Genomic DNA, 22,551 nt, shown 5'->3' on the forward strand with positions numbered 1-22,551 from the left:
CAGATTTCTACAGTAATACCTGATGTCTGAGGATCATTCTGATCATCACAGTTCTTAAACCTACTGAAGGTACAAGACAGAAATGAATGAAATTGTCCAGTCAGAGAATAAAAACTGAACAGTAACACGAGTCAAGAGAGGACTCTCTTGTAAATGAGACCCTGTGTCTCAGTGAGATTACGTGCCTAAAATAAAGTTAAATAAAAAATAAAATTCCCTGTTGTTTCACAGATAATAATGCTCTTTTGCTGTGGCAGAAATAGACAACATTTAGCTAGACAACAAAATACCAGAGTGTCCTATGGCACTTAGCGGTCCTATAAGTTAACTCTTTCCCCGACTGGGGAAGGTTTGTTTAAACCACTAGAACAGGAGCTAGCATAGGAGAATGAGCACCAGAACCGGAACCGGGTGAGCATGCAACAGAACCAGATCCATAGCCTCCATGACCAACGGAGGCCTGGTGATTTACACGCCTCTAGTAAGTAACTGTTAGTGTTACTCATTATCTATTGTATTGATAAGTCTACAAGTATTTGTTTTTTCTGTTTTTTATTCCGTGTTTTGAGCGAGAAGTTGTAATTTGTTGAAATAAATTGACTAAATGTTCATTCTCCCCTTTGGTTGTCGTAGTATTTTCAGATCAGCAAATTTTTGGAGCAACAACAAAGGCCACTAAACAAAGTACTGCTGGGCAAATAAAAATGTTTGACCAGAAGATGGCGCTATATGAAAAATCAGTGGTTCATCAAGGTTATTACAATTCACCCTGAGGTAGACATGCATGTCTGTGCCAAATTTCATGGCAATCCATCTGATAGTTGTAAAGATATTTTGCTCAAAACAACAAAAGTCAACTTCACAGTGGTGATCGAGGAGACTTCAGTGGATCACCAGAGTTGTTTGGATACATCCTCTGGAAGCCATTATGGTGGTATATATAAGATGGTGAGCATATGAGACTAACAGGTCTGTTGAAATGTTTCTATGTCAAAGAGGTCGAGTCCCAGGTTTAATTTACGTATTGTAGCTTTTAGGATATTTATTTTTTGAAATTGGGTCCCTGCCCAATTATGCAGAATGGAAGAACACAGAGTATGACCTCAAAGCCATGTGTCTTTAATTGGAGTTGAATTCACTTCAGTTTGTTTAATTGGTATGAGTGTAACAAACAGAATATTGCCAAATAATAATAATAATAAAAAATAATAATACATGTCATTTATAGAGCGCTTTTCTAGGAACCCAAAGACACTTCACATAAGTTAAAAAAAAAAAGGAATAAAAACAACACACACAAAAAAAATAGATATAAAAGCATTAACTAATTATACAGTAAAAAAAAAAAAAGAAAAAATAATCAAGATGAAAGAAAAAAAGTTCTATTTTATGACATCAGGTTCTAGAATCATTCTTTTAGAACTTTACAAAGAGTAACTTATACACATTCTGTATCAGCAGGTAAGGTGACAAACACAAAGACAAAACTCTACAAACGTATCGATGAAACACATAGAGCGTACTAGGAAGGACAGTTGTAAAACACAGAGAGCGAAAGAGAAAACAATGTGGAATTCACACAAAAACCAGCAAGGATCATCTTCTAAAACCCTGAGCAGGAGATCAGGTAAGGCAGACCTTTTCAATGAAATTGGTGTGGACCCCACTGCAGATAAACACTAGTGGCGTGAGAGTAATTCAAATCAAATCAAAGTTTTTGTACTCCAAAAGACTGAGATAGTACCACTGAAAAATGGTGTAGTCTGCATGTTGCACACTGTATTTTTTGATGCCACCACTGTGGGGGCAGCAGGGTGTTCAGATTCTATAAATATGGCTTTAAAGGTCTATGTGAAAATGTAGGATGTGTGATTTTAAAATTCCTGACTTGATTATGCATGGGACAATATTAAAATTTAATGTCACCATTATCCTGGCCAAAATAATTAACAATACTATCCTGATAACACATTTTTTTATTGCATAACAGATCACCTGACCTCCCTGTTGTTGTTAGGAATCCATAGTATTTGGTTTAACTTTTTCTTGTGGGGACACAGTGGGAAAGTCAAACCTTCCGATGTGGTGACAGGCACTTGTAGACATTCAAAATTAATCAAGAAATCAATAAAGGACTGTACATCAGCAGTTAGATAGCTGTTTGAAGTCACTCATGTTTTTTTATTGTCACAATTAATCGTATATTGGCCCATCCCCAGTCTTCATATATATTTTACATAAGTTATCCTATCAAATAAACCTCATTGTTGCTGTTACTGATAGGGAATATTTTGGATAAATGCTTTGTTTGACTTCCACATTATTTTTCAGCCATTTCCCAGTTTTTGAGCAACTCTTTGCTGTTGATGATGACCCTGATGAGACAACTACAGACTTTGAAGACAGAGCTTGGACAGTTGCTGCCTCCAGTGATAGAGCTCGGACCACTCCTCTCTATGACAACGGAGCTTGGACCACTTCTGTCACTGACGATGGAGCTTGGGCCACTGCCGGCTTTAACAATGGAGCTCGGACCGCTGATAGAAATCCAAGTGGACTTCGAGACGGACTTGACTGTGGCGATGGAGCTTGGACCAGTGCTGATGGTGAAGTTGGAGATTTCACTACAGCTCACAATGAACACGGAGTTTGGGCTGCCGATGAACTCTGAGTTTCCTGCAGCTGCAGTGTGTGATGACAGAGCTCGCACTACTACACAGTTTGATGCCTGAGCTTGAACCACTGTTAGCTGGGATAACAGAGTTTGGACCAGTACTCTTTGTGACACCAGAGTTAAAAGAAGCTCCACAGTTTGGGCCTATGCTGTATACTGTGATGACAGAGCTTACGAAAGTGCTCATGTTGAGCTCACCAGAGCTAAAAGAAGCTCCACTGCTGTATGTGACAGCAGAGCATGGACCACCTCTGACTGTGATCTTGGAGCCTGAGAAAGGACACATAATGAGGACTGAAAATCGTGTTCCTGTATGGTGCCCATTAATCCAGAGGAAGAATTCTCACCCAGGACATAGAGGAAGGAAGAAAAAAAAGGAGCTCGGACAACACAGTGTTCCCCTCTTACCCTCTCTTACCCCCTTCTACCCCTCTCTCTTACCCCCTCCTACCCCTCTCTCTTACCCCTTTCTACCCCCCTCTCTTACCCCCCTTCTACCCCTCTCTCTTACCCCCTCCTACCCCCTCTCTTACTCCCTTCTACCCCCCTCTCTTACTCCCTTCTACCCCCCTCTCTTACTCCCTTCTACCCCTCTCTCTTACCCCCCTTCTACCCCCTCTCTTACTCCCTTCTACCCCTCTCTCTTAGCCCCTCCTACACCTCTCTCTTACCCCCCTTCTACCCCCCTCTCTTACCCCCTTCTACCCCCCTCTCTCTCCCTTTCTCTCTCTTTCTCTCTAAACCCAACCGGTCGAGGCAGACGGCTGCCCACCTTGAGCCTGGCTCTGCCCGAGGTTTCTGCTTCTTAAAAAGAAGTTTTTCCTTGCCCCTGTTGCCAATGGCTTGCTCTTGGTGGGAATTGTTGGGTAAATAATTTCATAAGGAAAACAGACCTGTGATCGATATGAAAAATGTCCTTCATATAGATTGCACTATTTGCTGTACTGTATATGATTGTGTATGTGACTGTATGTAACCGATTTGAATTTCTACGTATACAAGATACAAGATGAATTTATTTTTAATCATGACACAACTGAGATTTTAAATATCTAGAATTGGATCTACCAGGTGAGCATCCTGGTAGCTCACCTGGTAGAGCCACTCTTCAGCTATCGCTATTAATTAAAGGCAATAAAAGCTTAATAAAGTATTTTAAAAAAGATAAGAATTGTACTTGTGCACTCAAAATACTTTTTTGGTTTAAATTCTCTGACAATTTAATATCAGTACTATCTTAAACCTTGACTAGGTGTGAGTACTGTACGTGATCATCAGAAATCGTATTACTGTAGAAATCTGAAAGAGGCCTCACATGTTCCTGTGTGTTGTTTGATTGGACTCTTTCAAAAAGAAATTCTGCTTCCCCTTTGTTTATGTAACAATAATAAAACTAATAAACATATTTCTGCTCAGTGGAAGAATATTACAATCCCCCATACAGCCTTTTGGAAAAGAACATAATCAAATAGTCCATTTTGGGATAAATAATAAAAAATAAAATAAGAAAATGTCAGAACTATTCAAAACAATCAACAGGTCTGATGGGCAAAATAAAAATCAAAAACAAGAGAAGCAGCTTGAATAGGGGCCGTGGGATCAGTGCTTCTTCCCTCTCCCATAAACCTAACTAACAGAAATAAAAACCAAGAAAACTCAGCGGCTCAGAGAGATGAGACAAACGTGCAGGAAGATTCATCAAAATCTCAGAGGATGTCAACTTTCTCTTTGTCAGGGCCACAGAAAAACAAAAACCCCGAAACTGACTTCAGCACTGGAGATCTCCCACAGACCTTTCCCTGTGGCAGCTTCACATGAACTGGACTCGACCTCTTTTATCATGGTAACATGACACAGACGATTTCTCCATCGGTGATCTGGAGTGGCTACGAGTCTCTACCAACAACTTTTTACTGGACCAAATAAGGCCAACTATGGCGAGCATGCAAACTAGACCCAGTCCTACAGAAACAGACATTGGTTGTTCATCAGTGCTTGAGCAAAGATTGTTTCACTATGTTAAAGAATCTGTATGCCTTTTGTTTATGTCACAGGAGAGAAAACAATAAAAACACATCCATTTGCTGGAGAAAGTCTTATTTTTATTTGCTTTTGCAGGTATGAAAAATTTGAATAAATAAACTTCAATAATAACATTTTAATTTATAAAAAATACTGACTGTGTAGACATTTTATAAAAATACAAACAACTCAATTCAATAAATACATGAATAAATAGATAAACAAATAGACATGTAATAAATAAACACATTGTTAATCTGACAGAAAGATAACAGCTTTGGTAAGTAGAGATGAAACCTGCTGGTCTGCTCTCATTTTGCAGAATCAAAACTTAATAATTAGATAAATAAATGCATGAATAAATAGAAAAATAAATAAATAAACTTCATGTAGTTGTGTACTTCATACATACTGTGTAGAACATCAAGTAATGGATTGAAGTACAAAATTAATTCAATAAATAGATTTTTAAAAAAAGATAGACTTTATGTAATAAAATAAATTAATCTGACAGGTAACAGCTTTTAGTTGGTGGTGAGTAGAGATGAAACCAGCTGGTCTGCTCTCATCAGATGGGTTTTGATTTCTTTCCTGATCAGCTCCCAGGCTTCAGCACTGTGACCCTACAGACAGAAGAATATTAGCATTATTAGAACATCAAAAATACAATATCTCATATCTATAAGACCAAAATGATATAGGAATAAAATAGACTGACCATTTTCTTTAGGACATGGTGTGAGAGTCTCTTGAAGTGCATGTGCAGCTTTGTGTTCTTCTTCTTGTGGCCGTGGCTCCCAATCTAAATGAATTACAAGAAAATGAATATTTAGAAAACAGTTTATTTCACCTGTAATGTGTTCAAAGAAATCTTCCTTACACAGTCACTGTGGAGCTGTTTAACTGGCACATTCATCAGTAATTCATTGGAAATGTATATGAATGTAATAGAAGCTGAAATCAGTTCAGTGGTGTCACTAAAAGTTTCTACTCACACAGGAACGAAGGTTGTCAGCCTGCCGGGTTACAACATTGACAAAGTCTTCCACTGTGTTCTCCTCCCATGATGCAGAGCTGTGATCCTCCTCAAACAGGGCAGCCGTCTCATTAAGAATCTGAACTGTGAAGGCAAGTTGATCCTCAGCCTGGAAGAAGAAGAAGTAGAAGAATATATAACAGATATAACAACCCACACAAATCAATAATCACGTGTTATATTTTGTATTTCACTTAGACAGAAGTTGAGGATGACTTACTGATGCTTTGGACGCCTGTCTGTACAGAAGATTAGGGAAGGCCACAGTGTCCTCCACTTCAGCATCCTCAGTGGTGTTAGTGGAGTTATTAGCCTGCATCACACACACAAACACACACACATCATGTGTTGAAGTAAACAGACAGTAAAGTAAACTCATTCAGTTCAGATAATTCACTGACTTTAAACAATAAGAAGTCCACTTACCATCGTATCCAGTAGAGCCAAAGAGTTTTTACTGTGCTGTCTGAATTTATGATCCATGATCCATCTGCAGCTCAGCGAGGAGCCTGCACTGTACAGACTGAGAGACAGGCACACAAAGAAAATCCTGTTGAGCATTTTCAAAAAGGTAGAGATTGACTTTGTATAGAGTAAGTTCAGATGAGTGCTGGTGTTGTGTTGGAGCAGACCTGCAGTGCCTCCTTTATACTGTAGGACGCACCTGTTTCTGTTTCCACCTGTGGTAAACACAACGTAAACGAGGTTTAAGCTGTCACATTTCGATTTGACCTGTGAAAGAAATTCTCCCACAATAAAAGCATGAATAAATATCAAAACAAAGGTCAAATATAAAGCCAGATAAACATGTTAAAAAATGATCCTATTTTGTAAAACCATAGAAAATGCATTTTTATAGAAAACCTCTAAACACAAACAGACAAACACAAATATTTTACTTTTATTCGATAGTGGAAACGATGGTTATTATAGGAATATTATAGCGATTTTAAAGGCAAACAGAAAAGTAGACACTCTAGTTGTGATTGAATTGAAATCACCTGACTGATAATAATTATAGGCTATTTTAACATTTATTTATCCAATTTTGTTTGTTTACAGTGTTTCGTATTTTGCATCTTTCTGATAATTCCGTTTGTTTTTGATGCCGTATATTGCATCATTTGTGGTAGTGGATTCATAATAATCAATAAAGGATAAGGGAGTGAGTGCGCTGTGTCCAGAAGGTGCCATAAAGCGGAAGTTCCAGCACAGAGAGAATGAAAGTCCCTGCAGCAGACTGTGGATAGCCTACGTAGGTCAGAAGATAACAGGAGCGTTTTATTGTGAAATCCAGCTGTTGCAGAAGCACGAGCACAGAAATAATCCCCCATAAATAGAGATAATAATAAAAATGTATTTTGGGGAAATTTTTCTTTTTGTATTTATCTGTGATTATTTATGTCATTGTGCTGCTGCAACAACTGAATTTCACAATAAAGGCTTATGTTATGTTATGTTATGTTATCTTGTGTTATCTATACTTATCAATATGTAATCTATTGACACACGTTTGTCCACACTCTGCAGGCTTACAGTCCTAATATAATACAATGTGATATATGTGTCTGTATCAGGCTGAATATGTGCTCTGATGTGTAAAATAAAAGGTGAAGGAGAATCCCCTTCTCCACAGGCTGTCTGGTTCTCACGTTGAAGCCGCCATGTTCTAGTGAAAACAACGTGAAATGTCGCTGATCACTTCATATGAACGAGCGTCAGAGCTCACTTTCATTTTCTCTCTGTGTTGGGACTTCCGCTTTAATCACTGCTGTAATCATTATTGATTATTATCGATCCACATAGGGACTAATGATGCAATTCCAACAGTTTAAAAAGCATTTTAAATACATTTTCCGTCGCGTGCAGAGTGAAAGGGAGGTGATGACGGTCAAAAACATGAAATCTGTAATCACTGTAAACTAACTCAACTTAATAGATAAAACAGCCTAAAATCATTATCAGTCAGCTCATTGATATTCAAAGATAATTTAATTTAAAAATGAAATATTCTATTTTGCTTTAAAACCCGCAGCACTATTCCTATAATCCTATATATATATGAAATATCATCGTAGTAACCTATTCCAATATAATTTATATGAGCTGAAATATTTATTTTATTTAAACATTTTGTCATTCACTTTCCAGAACAGTTTGCTTTGTGATATTCAGGAGATTAGGAGTAAAATGTTTCTCATGTAGAGAAAAATGGTCTGTTGATATATGGTAGAAACCAAACATACGAACTTATTGTCTCCACTATATGTAAAGTAGGCTGTAACTTAAATTAGAGACACAGTTGCGTTCAGGAACATTCCCATTAGCCCTACAGACCGGAAGGTTTAATGCCACTCTTTTTGGCTTGATGATCATGAAAAACTTGAATTGTGCTTCAAGAAGGAAGAAGCGAACTTTTTGAGGGAGAGAAGACAGAATATTTAGTTTGAGACGTAGCCTTATAATAATCTATAATTTATCTATAATCTATAATTTTATCATTTAATGTTTTATCAGTGCAACTGAATGTTTTTGGTGTCTTGTCAACCCACGAGGGTTGAGCACTTTGTGCGCATGACGAGAAAATCAAATCAAAATCAATCAATCAGAAAATCAAAAGAGAGTGAACTGTGTTTTCTATATGAAACACATTTTCAAAGGATCATTTTTAATAACAATTATTGTGGGAGATTTTTTTCACTACTCCAAATCCGAAATGTCTAACCATGTATGTAAACCTCATAAAACACGTTGTGTTTACCACAGGTGGAAACAGAAACAGGTGCGTCCTACAGTATAAAGGGAGGCACTGCAGGTCTGCCTCAACACAACCAGCACTCATCTGAATTTACTCTATACAAAGACAATCTCTACCTTTTTGAAAATGCTCAACAGGATTTTCTTTGTGTGCCTGTCTCTCAGTCTGTACAGTGCAGGCTCCTCGCTGAGCTGCAGATGGATCATGGATCATAAATTCAGACAGCACAGTGAAAACTCTTTGGCTCTACTGGATACGATGGTAAGTGGACTTCTTATTGTTTAAAGTCAGTGAATTATCTGAACTGAATGAGTTTACTTTACTGTGTGTTTACTTCAACACATGATGTGTGTGTGTTTGTGTGTGTGATGCAGGCTAATAACTCCACTAACACCACTGAGGATGCTGAAGTGGAGGACACTGTGGCCTTCCCTAATCTTCTGTACAGACAGGCGTCCAAAGCATCAGTAAGTCATCCTCAACTTCTGTCTAAGTGAAATACAAAATATAACACGTGATTATTGATTTGTGTGGGTTGTTATATCTGTTATATATTCTTCTACTTCTTCTTCTTCCAGGCTGAGGATCAACTTGCCTTCACAGTTCAGATTCTTAATGAGACGGCTGCCCTGTTTGAGGAGGATCACAGCTCTGCATCATGGGAGGAGAACACAGTGGAGGACTTTGTCAATGTTGTAACCCAGCAGGCTGACAACCTTCGCTCCTGTGTGAGTCTCAGTGGATTAACATAACCTTACTTGTTCCCTTACATTTAAAACTTAAAGACAAACATCAGTTATGCTAAATCCTGTTGATTGAAAGGATCCATTAATAGTGCATGTGCCAAATGAACAGGTTTTAATTCATGTTGTTGTAATTCATTTAGATTGGGAGCCACGGCCACAAGACTAACAAGAAGCTACAAATGTATTTCATGAAACTTTCAAGCCACGTCATAAAGAAAATGGTAGGTTTGTGTATCTATCTATATTTCTATGTATCAATCTATCTACAGTATCTATCATGTTCTAATAATGCTAATATTCTTCTGTCCGTAGGGCCACAGTGCTGAAGCCTGGGAGTTGATCAGGAATGAAATCAAAACCCATCTGATGAGAGCGGACCAGCTGGTTTCATCTCTACTCACCACCAACTAAAAGCTGTTACCTGTCAGATTAATTTATTTTTTTTTATCTATTTATTGAATTGAGTTGTTTGTGTTTCAATCGATTACTTGATATTCTACACAGTCAGTATGAAGTACACAACTACATAAAGTCTATTTATTTATCTATTTATTCATGTATTTATTTATCTAATTATTACATTTTTATTCTGTATTTATTTTTTTAATTAGCATTGAACAAAATTTTATGTACTTTTATATTTTTTATACATTATTTATAGACAATAAACATTTTTTTTCCAGCAAATAGAAATGTGTGGGTGGGTTTTTTAAAATCCTTTTGCATACAAAAAACATGCAGATTTTCTTTTAATGAGTCAGATCAAACAACATACAGGAAAATGTGAGGCTTCATTCAGATTTCTACAGTAATACCTGATGTCTGAGGATCATTCTGATCATCACAGTTCTTAAACCTATTGAAGGTACAAGACAGAAATGAATGAAATTGTCCAGTCAGAGAATAAAAACTGAACAGTAACATGAGTCAAGAGAGGACTCTCTTGTAAATGAGACCCTGTGTCTCAGTGAGATTACGTGCCTAAAATAAAGTTAAATAAAAAATAAAATTCCCTGTTGTTTCACAGATAATAATGCTCTTTTGCTGTGGCAGAAATAGACAACATTTAGCTAGACATCAAAATACCAGAGTGTCCTATGGCACTTAGCGGTCCTATAAGTTAACTCTTTCCCCGACTGGGGAAGGTTTGTTTAAACCACTAGAACAGGAGCTAGCATAGGAGAATGAGCACCAGAACCGGAACCGGGTGAGCATGCAACAGAACCAGATCCATAGCCTCCATGACCAACGGAGGCCTGGTGATTTACACGCCTCTAGTAAGTAACTGTTAGTGTTACTCATTATCTATTGTATTGATAAGTCTACAAGTATTTGTTTTTTCTGTTTTTTATTCCGTGTTTTGAGCGAGAAGTTGTAATTTGTTGAAATAAATTGACTAAATGTTCATTCTCCCCTTTGGTTGTCGTAGTATTTTCAGATCAGCAAATTTTTGGAGCAACAACAAAGGCCACTAAACAAAGTACTGCTGGGCAAATAAAAATGTTTGACCAGAAGATGGCGCTATATGAAAAATCAGTGGCTCACCAAGGTTATTACAATTCACCCTGAGTTAGACATGAAAGTCTGTGCCAAATTCCATGGCAATCCATCTGATAGTTGTAAAGATATTTTGCTCAAAACAACAAAAGTCAACTTCACAGTGGTGATCGAGGAGACTTCAGTGGATCACCAGAGTTGTTTGGATACATCCTCTGGAAGCCATTATGGTGGTATATATAAGATGGTGAGCATATGAGATTAACAGGTCTGTTGAAATGTTTCTATGTCAAAGAGGTCGAGTCCCAGGTTTAATTTACGTATTGTATCTTTTAGGATATTTATTTTTTGAAATTGGGTCCCTGCCCAATTATGCAGAATGGAAGAACACAGAGTATGACCTCAAAGCCATGTGTCTTTAATTGGAGTTGAATTCACTTCAGTTTGTTTAATTGGTATGAGTGTAACAAACAGAATATTGCCAAATAATAATAATAATAATAAAAATAATAATACATGTCATTTATAGAGCGCTTTTCTAGGAACCCAAAGACACTTCACATAAGTTAAAAAATAAAAAAAGGTAATAAAAACAACACACTAAAAAAAATAGATATAAAAGCATTAACTAATTATACAGTAAAAAAAAGAAAAAGAAAATAATCAAGATGAAAGAAAAAAGGTTCTATTTTATGACATCAGGTTCTAGAATCATTCTTTTAGAACTTTACAAAGAGTAACTTATACACATTCTGTATCAGCAGGTAAGGTGACAAACACAAAGACAAAACTCTTCAAACGTATCGATGAAACACATAGAGCGTACTAGGAAGGACAGTTGTAAAACACAGAGAGCGAAAGAGAAAACAATGTGGAATTCACACAAAAACCAGCAAGGATCATCTTCTAAAACCCTGAGCAGGAGATCAGGTAAGGCAGACCTTTTCACTGAAATTGGTGTGGACTCCACTGCAGATAAACACTAGTGGCGTGAGAGTAAATCAAATCAAATCAAAGTTTTTGTACTCCAAAAGACTGAGATAGTACCACTGAAAAATGGTGTAGTCTGCATGTTGCACACTGTATTTTTTGATGCCACCACTGTGGGGGCAGCAGGGTGTTCAGATTCTATAAATATGGCTTTAAAGGTCTATGCGAAAATGTAGGATGTGTGATTTTAAAATTCCTGACTTGATTATGCATGGGACAATATTAAAATTTAATGTCACCATTATCCTGGCCAAAATAATTAACAATACTATCCTGATAACACATTTTTTTATTGCATAACAGATCACCTGACCTCCCTGTTGTTGTTAGGAATCCATAGTATTTGGTTTAACTTTTCTTGTGGGGACACAGTGGGAAAGTCAAACCTTCCGATGTGGTGACAGGCACTTGTAGACATTCAAAATTAATCAAGAAATCAATAAAGGACTGTACATCAGCAGTTAGATAGCTGTTTGAAGTCACTCATGTTTTTTTATTGTCACAATTAATCGTATATTGGCCCATCCCCAGTCTTCATATATATTTTACATAAGTTATCCTATCAAATAAACCTCATTGTTGCTGTTACTGATAGGGAATATTTTGGATAAATGCTTTGTTTGACTTCCACATTATTTTTCAGCCATTTCCCAGTTTTTGAGCAACTCTTTGCTGTTGATGATGACCCTGATGAGACAACTACAGACTTTGAAGACAGAGCTTGGACAGTTGCTGCCTCCAGTGATAGAGCTCGGACCACTCCTCTCTATGACAACGGAGCTTGGACCACTTCTGTCACTGACGATGGAGCTTGGGCCACTGCCGGCTTTAACAATGGAGCTCGGACCGCTGATAGAAATCCAAGTGGACTTCGAGACGGACTTGACTGTGGCGATGGAGCTTGGACCAGTGCTGATGGTGAAGTTGGAGATTTCACTACAGCTCACAATGAACACGGAGTTTGGGCTGCCGATGAACTCTGAGTTTCTGCAGCTGCAGTGTGTGATGACAGAGCTCGCACTACTACACAGTTTGATGCCTGAGCTTGAACCACTGTTAGCTGGGATAACAGAGTTTGGACCAGTACTCTTTGTGACACCAGAGTTAAAAGAAGCTCCACAGTTTGGGCCTATGCTGTATACTGTGATGACAGAGCTTACGAAAGTGCTCATGTTGAGCTCACCAGAGCTAAAAGAAGCTCCACTGCTGTATGTGACAGCAGAGCATGGACCACCTCTGACTGTGATCTTGGAGCCTGAGAAAGGACACATAATGAGGACTGAAAATCGTGTTCCTGTATGGTGCCCATTAATCCAGAGGAAGAATTCTCACCCAGGACATAGAGGAAGGAAGAAAAAAAGGAGCTCGGACAACACAGTGTTCCCCTCTTACCCTCTCTTACCCCCCTTCTACCCCTCTCTCTTACCCCCTCCTACCCTTCTCTCTTACCCCTTTCTACCCCCCTCTCTTACCCCCTTCTACCCCTCTCTCTTACCCCCTCCTACCCCCTCTCTTACTCCCTTTACCCCCTCTCTTACTCCCTTCTACCCCCCTCTCTTACTCCCTTCTACCCCTCTCTCTTACCCCCTTCTACCCCCTCTCTTACTCCCTTCTACCCCTCTCTCTTAGCCCCTCCTACCCCTCTCTCTTACCCCCTTCTACCCCCCTCTCTTACCCCCTTCTACCCCCCCTCTCTCCCTTTCTCTCTCTTTCTCTCTAAACCCAACCGGTCGAGGCAGACGGCTGCCCACCTTGAGCCTGGCTCTGCCCGAGGTTTCTGCTTCTTAAAAAGAAGTTTTTCCTTGCCCCTGTTGCCAATGGCTTGCTCTTGGTGGGAATTGTTGGGTAAATAATTTCATAAGGAAAACAGACCTGTGATCGATATGAAAAATGTCCTTCATATAGATTGCACTATTTGCTGTACTGTATATGATTGTGTATGTGACTGTATGTAACCGGTTTGAATTTCTACGTATACAAGATACAAGATGAATTTATTTTTAATCATGACACAACTGAGATTTTAAATATCTAGAATTGGCTCTACCAGGTTAGCATCCTGGTAGCTCACCTGGTAGAGCCACTCTTCAGCTATCGCTATTAATTAAAGGCAATAAAAGCTTAATAAAGTATTTTAAAAAAGATAAGAATTGTACTTGTGCACTCAAAATACTTTTTTGGTTTAAATTCTCTGACAATTTAATATCAGTACTATCTTAAACCTTGACTAGGTGTGAGTACTGTACGTGATCATCAGAAATCGTATTACTGTAGAAATCTGAAAGAGGCCTCACATGTTCCTGTGTGTTGTTTGATTGGACTCTTTCAAAAAGAAATTCTGCTTCCCCTTTGTTTATGTAACAATAATAAAACTAATAAACACATTTCTGCTCAGTGGAAGAATATTACAATCCCTCATACAGCCTTTTGGAAAAGAACATAATCAAATAGTCCATTTTGGGATAAATAATAAAAAATAAAATAAGAAAATGTCAGAACTATTCAAAACAATCAACAGGTCTGATGGGCAAAATAAAAATCAAAAACAAGAGAAGCAGCTTGAATAGGGGCCGTGGGATCAGTGCTTCTTCCCTCTCCCATAAACCTAACTAACAGAAATAAAAACCAAGAAAACTCAGCGGCTCAGAGAGATGAGACAAACGTGCAGGAAGATTCATCAAAATCTCAGAGGATGTCAACTTTCTCTTTGTCAGGGCCACAGAAAAACAAAAACCCCGAAACTGACTTCAGCACTGGAGATCTCCCACAGACCTTTCCCTGTGGCAGCTTCACATGAACTGGACTCGACCTCTTTTATCATGGTAACATGACACAGACGATTTCTCCATCGGTGATCTGGAGTGGCTACGAGTCTCTACCAACAACTTTTTACTGGACCAAATAAGGCCAACTATGGCGAGCATGCAAACTAGACCCAGTCCTACAGAAACAGACATTGGTTGTTCATCAGAGCTTGAGCAAAGATTGTTTCACTATGTTAAAGAATCTGTATGCCTTTTGTTTATGTCACAGGAGAGAAAACAATAAAAACACATCCATTTGCTGGAGAAAGTCTTATTTTTATTTGCTTTTGCAGGTATGAAAAATTTGAATAAATAAACTTCAATAATAACATTTTAATTTATAAAAAATACTGACTGTGTAGACATTTTATAAAAATACAAACAACTCAATTCAATAAATACATGAATAAATAGATAAATAAATAGACATGTAATAAATAAACACATTGTTAATCTGACAGAAAGATAACAGCTTTGGTAAGTAGAGATGAAACCTGCTGGTCTGCTCTCATTTTGCAGAATCAAAACTTAATAATTAGATAAATAAATGCATGAATAAATAGAAAAATAAATAAATAAACTTCATGTAGTTGTGTACTTCATACATACTGTGTAGAACATCAAGTAATGGATTGAAGTACAAAATTAATTCAATAAATAGATTTTTAAAAAAAGATAGACTTTATGTAATAAAATAAATTAATCTGACAGGTAACAGCTTTTAGTTGGTGGTGAGTAGAGATGAAACCAGCTGGTCTGCTCTCATCAGATGGGTTTTGATTTCTTTCCTGATCAGCTCCCAGGCTTCAGCACTGTGACCCTACAGACAGAAGAATATTAGCATTATTAGAACATCAAAAATACAATATCTCATATCTATAAGACCAAAATGATATAGGAATAAAATAGACTGACCATTTTCTTTAGGACATGGTGTGAGAGTCTCTTGAAGTGCATGTGCAGCTTTGTGTTCTTCTTCTTGTGGCCGTGGCTCCCAATCTAAATGAATTAAAAGAAAATGAATATTTAGAAAACAGTTTATTTCACCTGTAATGTGTTCAAAGAAATCTTCCTTACACAGTCACTGTGGAGCTGTTTAACTGGCACATTCATCAGTAATTCCTTGGAAATGTATATGAATGTAATAGAAGCTGAAATCAGTTCAGTGGTGTCACTAAAAGTTTCTACTCACACAGGAGCGAAGGTTGTCAGCCTGCCGGGTTACAACATTGACAAAGTCTTCCACTGTGTTCTCCTCCCATGATGCAGAGCTGTGATCCTCCTCAAACAGGGCAGCCGTCTCATTAAGAATCTGAACTGTGAAGGCAAGTTGATCCTCAGCCTGGAAGAAGAAGAAGTAGAAGAATATATAACAGATATAACAACCCACACAAATCAATAATCACGTGTTATATTTTGTATTTCACTTAGACAGAAGTTGAGGATGACTTACTGATGCTTTGGACGCCTGTCTGTACAGAAGATTAGGGAAGGCCACAGTGTCCTCCACTTCAGCATCCTCAGTGGTGTTAGTGGAGTTATTAGCCTGCATCACACACACAAACACACACACATCATGTGTTGAAGTAAACAGACAGTAAAGTAAACTCATTCAGTTCAGATAATTCACTGACTTTAAACAATAAGAAGTCCACTTACCATCGTATCCAGTAGAGCCAAAGAGTTTTTACTGTGCTGTCTGAATTTATGATCCATGATCCATCTGCAGCTCAGCGAGGAGCCTGCACTGTACAGACTGAGAGACAGGCACACAAAGAAAATCCTGTTGAGCATTTTCAAAAAGGTAGAGATTGACTTTGTATAGAGTAAGTTCAGATGAGTGCTGGTGTTGTGTTGGAGCAGACCTGCAGTGCCTCCTTTATACTGTAGGACGCACCTGTTTCTGTTTCCACCTGTGGTAAACACAACGTAAACGAGGTTTAAGCTGTCACATTTCGATTTGACCTGTGAAAGAAATTCTCCCACAATAAAAGCATGAATAAATATCAAAACAAAGGTCAAATATAAAGCCAGATAAACATGTTAAAAAATGATCCTATTTTGTAAAACCATAGAAAATGCATTTTTATAGAAAACCTCTAAACACAAACAGACAAACACAAATATTTTACTTTTATTCGATAGTGGAAACGATGGTTATTATAGGAATATTATAGCGATTTTAAAGGCAAACAGAAAAGTAGACACTCTAGTTGTGATTGAATTGAAATCACCTGACTGATAATAATTATAGGCTATTTTAACATTTATTTATCCAATTTTGTTTGTTTACAGTGTTTCGTATTTTGCATCTTTCTGATAATTCCGTTTGTTTTTGATGCCGTATATTGCATCATTTGTGGTAGTGGATTCATAATAATCAATAAAGGATAAGGGAGTGAGTGCGCTGTGTCCAGAAGGTGCCATAAAGCGGAAGTTCCAGCACAGAGAGAATGAAAGTCCCTGCAGCAGACTGTGGATAGCCTACGTAGGTCAGAAGATAACAGGAGCGTTTTATTGTGAAATCCAGCTGTTGCAGAAGCACGAGCACAGAAATAATCCCCCATAAATAGAGATAATAATAAAAATGTATTTTGGGGACATTTTTCTTTTTGTATTTATCTGTGATTATTTATGTCATTGTGCTGCTGCAACAACTGAATTTCACAATAAAGGCTTATGTTATGTTATGTTATGTTATCTTGTGTTATCTATACTTATCAATATGTAATCTATTGACACACGTTTGTCCACACTCTGCAGGCTTACAGTCCTAATATAATACAATGTGATATATGTGTCTGTATCAGGCTGAATATGTGCTCTGATGTGTAAAATAAAAGGTGAAGGAGAATCCCCTTCTCCACAGGCTGTCTGGTTCTCACGTTGAAGCCGCCATGTTCTAGTGAAAACAACGTGAAATGTCACTGATCACTTCATATGAACGAGCGTCAGAGCTCACTTTCATTTTCTCTCTGTGTTGGGACTTCCGCTTTAATCACTGCTGTAACCATTATTGATTATTATCGATCCACATAGGGACTAATGATGCAATTCCAACAGTTTAAAAAGCATTTTAAATACATTTACCGTCGCGTGCAGAGTGAAAGGGAGGTGATGACGGTCAAAAACATGAAATCTGTAATCACTGTAAACTAACTCAACTTAATAGATAAAACAGCCGAAAATCATTATCAGTCAGCTCATTTATATTCAAAGATAATTTAATTTAATAGTTAAATATTCTATTTTGCTTTAAAACCCGCAGCACTATTCCTATAATCCTATATATATATATGAAATATCATCGTAGTAAACTATTCCAATATAATTTATATGAGCTGAGATATTTATTTTATTTAAACGTTTTGTCATTCACTTTCCAGAACAGTTTGCTTTGTGATATTCAGGAGATTAGGAGTAAAATGTTTCTCATGTAGAGAAAAATGGTCTGTTGATATATGGTAGAAACCAAACATACGAACTTATTGTCTCCACTATATGTAAAGTAGGCTGTAACTTAAATTAGAGACACAGTTGCGTTCAGGAACATTCCCATTAGCCCTACAGACCGGAAGGTTTAATGCCACTCTTTTTGGCTTGATGATCATGAAAAACTTGAATTGTGCTTCAAGAAGGAAGAAGCCAACTTTTTGAGGGAGAGAAGACAGAATATTTAGTTTGAGACGCAGCCTTATAATAATCTATAATTTATCTGTAATCTAAAATTTTATCATTTAATGTTTTATCAGTGCAACTGAATGTTTTTGGTGTCTTGTCAACCCACGAGGGTTGAGCACTTTGTGCGCATGACGAGAAAATCAAATCAAAATCAATCAATCAGAAAATCAAAAGAGAGTGAACTGTGTTTTCTATATGAAACACATTTTCAAAGGATCATTTTTAATAACAATTATTGTGGGAGATTTTTTTCACTACTCCAAATCCGAAATGTCTAACCATGTATGTAAACCTCATAAAACACGTTGTGTTTACCACAGGTGGAAACAGAAACAGGTGCGTCCTACAGTATAAAGGAGGCACTGCAGGTCTGCCTCAACACAACCAGCACTCATCTGAATTTACTCTATACAAAGACAATCTCTACCTTTTTGAAAATGCTCAACAGGATTTTCTTTGTGTGCCTGTCTCTCAGTCTGTACAGTGCAGGCTCCTCGCTGAGCTGCAGATGGATCATGGATCATAAATTCAGACAGCACAGTGAAAACTCTTTGGCTCTACTGGATACGATGGTAAGTGGATTTCTTATTGTTTAAAGTCAGTGAATTATCTGAACTGAATGAGTTTACTTTACTGTCTGTTTACTTCAACACATGATGTGTGTGTGTTTGTGTGTGTGATGCAGGCTAATAACTCCACTAACACCACTGAGGATGCTGAAGTGGAGGACACTGTGGCCTTCCCTAATCTTCTGTACAGACAGGCGTCCAAAGCATCAGTAAGTCATCCTCAACTTCTGTCTAAGTGAAATACAAAATATAACACGTGATTATTGATTTGTGTGGGTTGTTATATCTGTTATATATTCTTCTACTTCTTCTTCTTCCAGGCTGAGGATCAACTTGCCTTCACAGTTCAGATTCTTAATGAGACGGCTGCCCTGTTTGAGGAGGATCACAGCTCTGCATCATGGGAGGAGAACACAGTGGAGGACTTTGTCAATGTTGTAACCCAGCAGGCTGACAACCTTCGCTCCTGTGTGAGTCTCAGTGGATTAACATAACCTTACTTGTTCCCTTACATTTAAAACTTAAAGACAAACATCAGTCATGCTAAATCCTGTTGACTGAAAGGATCCATTAATAGTGCATGTGCCAAATGAACAGGTTTTAATTCATGTTGTTGTAATTCATTTAGATTGGGAGCCACGGCCACAAGACTAACAAGAAGCTGCAAATGTATTTCATGAAACTTTCAAGCCACGTCCTAAAGAAAATGGTAGGTTTGTGTATCTATCTATATTTCTATGTATCAATCTATCTACAGTATCTATCATGTTCTAATAATGCTAATATTCTTCTGTCTGTAGGGCCACAGTGCTGAAGCCTGGGAGCTGATCAGGAAGGAAATCAAAACCCATCTGATGAGAGCGGACCAGCTGGTTTCATCTCTACTCACCACCAACTAAAAGCTGTTACCTGTCAGATTAATTTATTTTATTTTATTTATTTAAGTCTTTTTATTTTTTTTTATCTATTTATTGAATTGAGTTGTTTGTGTTTCAATCGATTACTTGATATTCTACACAGTCAGTATGAAGTACACAACTACATAAAGTCTATTTATTTATCTATTTATTCATGTATTTATTTATCTAATTATTAAATTTTTATTCTGTATTTATTTTTTTAATTAGCATTGAACAAAATTTTATGTACTTTTATATTTTTTATACATTATTTATAGACAATAAACATTTTTTTTCCAGCAAATAGAAATGTGTGGGTGGGTTTTTTAAAATCCTTTTGCATACAAAAAACATGCAGATTTTCTTTTTAATGAGTCAGATCAAACAACATACAGGAAAATGCGAGGCTTCATTCAGATTTCTACAGTAATACCTGATGTCTGAGGATCATTCTGATCATCACAGTTCTTAAACCTACTGAAGGTACAAGACAGAAATGAATGAAATTGTCCAGTCAGAGAATAAAAACTGAACAGTAACACGAGTCAAGAGAGGACTCTCTTGTAAATGAGACCCTGTGTCTCAGTGAGATTACGTGCCTAAAATAAAGTTAAATAAAAAATAAAATTCCCTGTTGTTTCACAGATAATAATGCTCTTTTGCTGTGGCAGAAATAGACAACATTTAGCTAGACAACAAAATACCAGAGTGTCCTATGGCACTTAGCGGTCCTATAAGTTAACTCTTTCCCCGACTGGGGAAGGTTTGTTTAAACCACTAGAACAGGAGCTAGCATAGGAGAATGAGCACCAGAACCGGAACCGGGTGAGCATGCAACAGAACCAGATCCACCTGGTGATTTACACGCCTCTAGTAAGTAACTGTTAGTGTTACTCATTATCTATTGTATTGATAAGTCTACAAGTATTTGTTTTTTCTGTTTTTTATTCCGTGTTTTGAGCGAGAAGTTGTAATTTGTTGAAATAAATTGACTAAATGTTCATTCTCCCCTTTGGTTGTCGTAGTATTTTCAGATCAGCAAATTTTTGGAGCAACAACAAAGGCCACTAAACAAAGTACTGCTGGGCAAATAAAAATGTTTGACCAGAAGATGGCGCTATATGAAAAATCAGTGGCTCACCAAGGTTATTACAATTCACCCTGAGGTAGACATGCATGTCTGTGCCAAATTTCATGGCAATCCATCTGATAGTTGTAAAGATATTTTGCTCAAAACAACAAAAGTCAACTTCACAGTGGTGATCGAGGAGACTTCAGTGGATCACCAGAGTTGTTTGGATACATCCTCTGGAAGCCATTATGGTGGTATATATAAGATGGTGAGCATATGAGACTAACAGGTCTGTTGAAATGTTTCTATGTCAGAGAGGTCGAGTCCCAGGTTTAATTTACGTATTGTAGCTTTTAGGATATTTATTTTTTGAAATTGGGTCCCTGCCCAATTATGCAGAATGGAAGAACACAGAGTATGACCTCAAAGCCATGTGTCTTTAATTGGAGTTGAATTCACTTCAGTTTGTTTAATTGGTATGAGTGTAACAAACAGAATATTGCCAAATAATAATAATAATAAAAAAATAATAATACATGTCATTTATAGAGCGCTTTTCTAGGAACCCAAAGACACTTCACATAAGTTAAAAAAAAGGAATAAAAACAACACACAAAAAAAATAGATATAAAAGCATTAACTAATTATACAGTAAAAAAAAAGAAAAAGAAAATAATCAAGATGAAAGAAAAAAGATTCTTTTTTATGACATCAGGTTCTAGAATCATTCTTTTAGAACTTTACAAAGAGTAACTTATACACATTCTGTATCAGCAGGTAAGGTGACAAACACAAAGACAAAACTCTACAAACGTATCGATGAAACACATAGAGCGTACTAGGAAGGACAGTTGTAAAACACGGAGAGCGAAAGAGAAAACAATGTGGAATTCACACAAAAACCAGCAAGGATCATCTTCTAAAACCCTGAGCAGGAGATCAGGTAAGGCAGACCTTTTCAATGAAATTGGTGTGGACCCCACTGCAGATAAACGCTAGTGGCGTGAGAGTAATTCAAATCAAATCAAAGTTTTTGTACTCCAAAAGACTGAGATAGTACCACTGAAAAATGGTGTAGTCTGCATGTTGCACACTGTATTTTTTGATGCCACCACTGTGGGGGCAGCAGGGTGTTCAGATTCTATAAATATGGCTTTAAAGGTCTATGTGAAAATGTAGGATGTGTGATTTTAAAATTCCTGACTTGATTATGCATGGGACAATATTAAAATTTAATGTCACCATTATCCTGGCCAAAATAATTAACAATACTATCCTGATAACACATTTTTTTATTGCATAACAGATCACCTGACCTCCCTGTTGTTGTTAGGAATCCATAGTATTTGGTTTAACTTTTTCTTGTGGGGACACAGTGGGAAAGTCAAACCTTCCGATGTGGTGACAGGCACTTGTAGACATTCAAAATTAATCAAGAAATCAATAAAGGACTGTACATCAGCAGTTAGATAGCTGTTTGAAGTCACTCATGTTTTTTTATTGTCACAATTAATCGTATATTGGCCCATCCCCAGTCTTCATATATATTTTACATAAGTTATCCTATCAAATAAACCTCATTGTTGCTGTTACTGATAGGGAATATTTTGGATAAATGCTTTGTTTGACTTCCACATTATTTTTCAGCCATTTCCCAGTTTTTGAGCAACTCTTTGCTGTTGATGATGACCCTGATGAGACAACTACAGACTTTGAAGACAGAGCTTGGACAGTTGCTGCCTCCAGTGATAGAGCTCGGACCACTCCTCTCTATGACAACGGAGCTTGGACCACTTCTGTCAC

At 37.3% G+C, this 22,551-nt stretch overlaps 4 protein-coding genes across 4 annotated transcripts; 2 read left to right on the forward strand and 2 right to left on the reverse strand.

Moving 5' to 3' along the window:
- Positions 1–5,211: 5,211 nt before the first annotated feature.
- On the reverse strand, positions 5,212–6,302 carry LOC127373295 (interferon a3-like). Its single transcript, XM_051417651.1, has 5 exons — positions 6,159–6,302; positions 5,953–6,045; positions 5,692–5,841; positions 5,415–5,498; positions 5,212–5,319 (listed from the first exon to the last, which is right to left on the reverse strand). The coding sequence occupies exons 1-5, from the start codon at positions 6,291–6,293 to the stop codon at positions 5,221–5,223; spliced, it is 561 nt and encodes a 186-aa protein (XP_051273611.1). The 5' UTR covers positions 6,294–6,302; the 3' UTR covers positions 5,212–5,220.
- A 2,273-nt stretch (positions 6,303–8,575) lies between these two features.
- On the forward strand, positions 8,576–9,671 carry LOC127373298 (interferon a3-like). Its single transcript, XM_051417655.1, has 5 exons — positions 8,576–8,751; positions 8,865–8,957; positions 9,069–9,218; positions 9,377–9,457; positions 9,549–9,671. The coding sequence occupies exons 1-5, from the start codon at positions 8,617–8,619 to the stop codon at positions 9,645–9,647; spliced, it is 558 nt and encodes a 185-aa protein (XP_051273615.1). The 5' UTR covers positions 8,576–8,616; the 3' UTR covers positions 9,648–9,671.
- Positions 9,672–15,239: 5,568 nt separating this feature from the next.
- On the reverse strand, positions 15,240–16,330 carry LOC127373293 (interferon a3-like). The gene is made up of 5 exons (XM_051417650.1): positions 16,187–16,330; positions 15,981–16,073; positions 15,720–15,869; positions 15,443–15,526; positions 15,240–15,347 (listed from the first exon to the last, which is right to left on the reverse strand). Exons 1-5 carry the CDS (start codon positions 16,319–16,321, stop codon positions 15,249–15,251), a joined length of 561 nt encoding a protein of 186 aa, XP_051273610.1. The 5' UTR covers positions 16,322–16,330; the 3' UTR covers positions 15,240–15,248.
- A 2,274-nt stretch (positions 16,331–18,604) lies between these two features.
- On the forward strand, positions 18,605–19,683 carry LOC127373297 (interferon a3). Its single transcript, XM_051417653.1, has 5 exons — positions 18,605–18,780; positions 18,894–18,986; positions 19,098–19,247; positions 19,406–19,486; positions 19,578–19,683. Exons 1-5 carry the CDS (start codon positions 18,646–18,648, stop codon positions 19,674–19,676), a joined length of 558 nt encoding a protein of 185 aa, XP_051273613.1. The 5' UTR covers positions 18,605–18,645; the 3' UTR covers positions 19,677–19,683.
- The last annotated feature ends 2,868 nt before the right edge of the window (positions 19,684–22,551 follow it).

Source organism: Dicentrarchus labrax, unplaced genomic scaffold (genome assembly GCF_905237075.1).
Source record: "Dicentrarchus labrax unplaced genomic scaffold, dlabrax2021, whole genome shotgun sequence".
Taxonomy (NCBI): Eukaryota; Metazoa; Chordata; class Actinopteri; family Moronidae; genus Dicentrarchus; species Dicentrarchus labrax.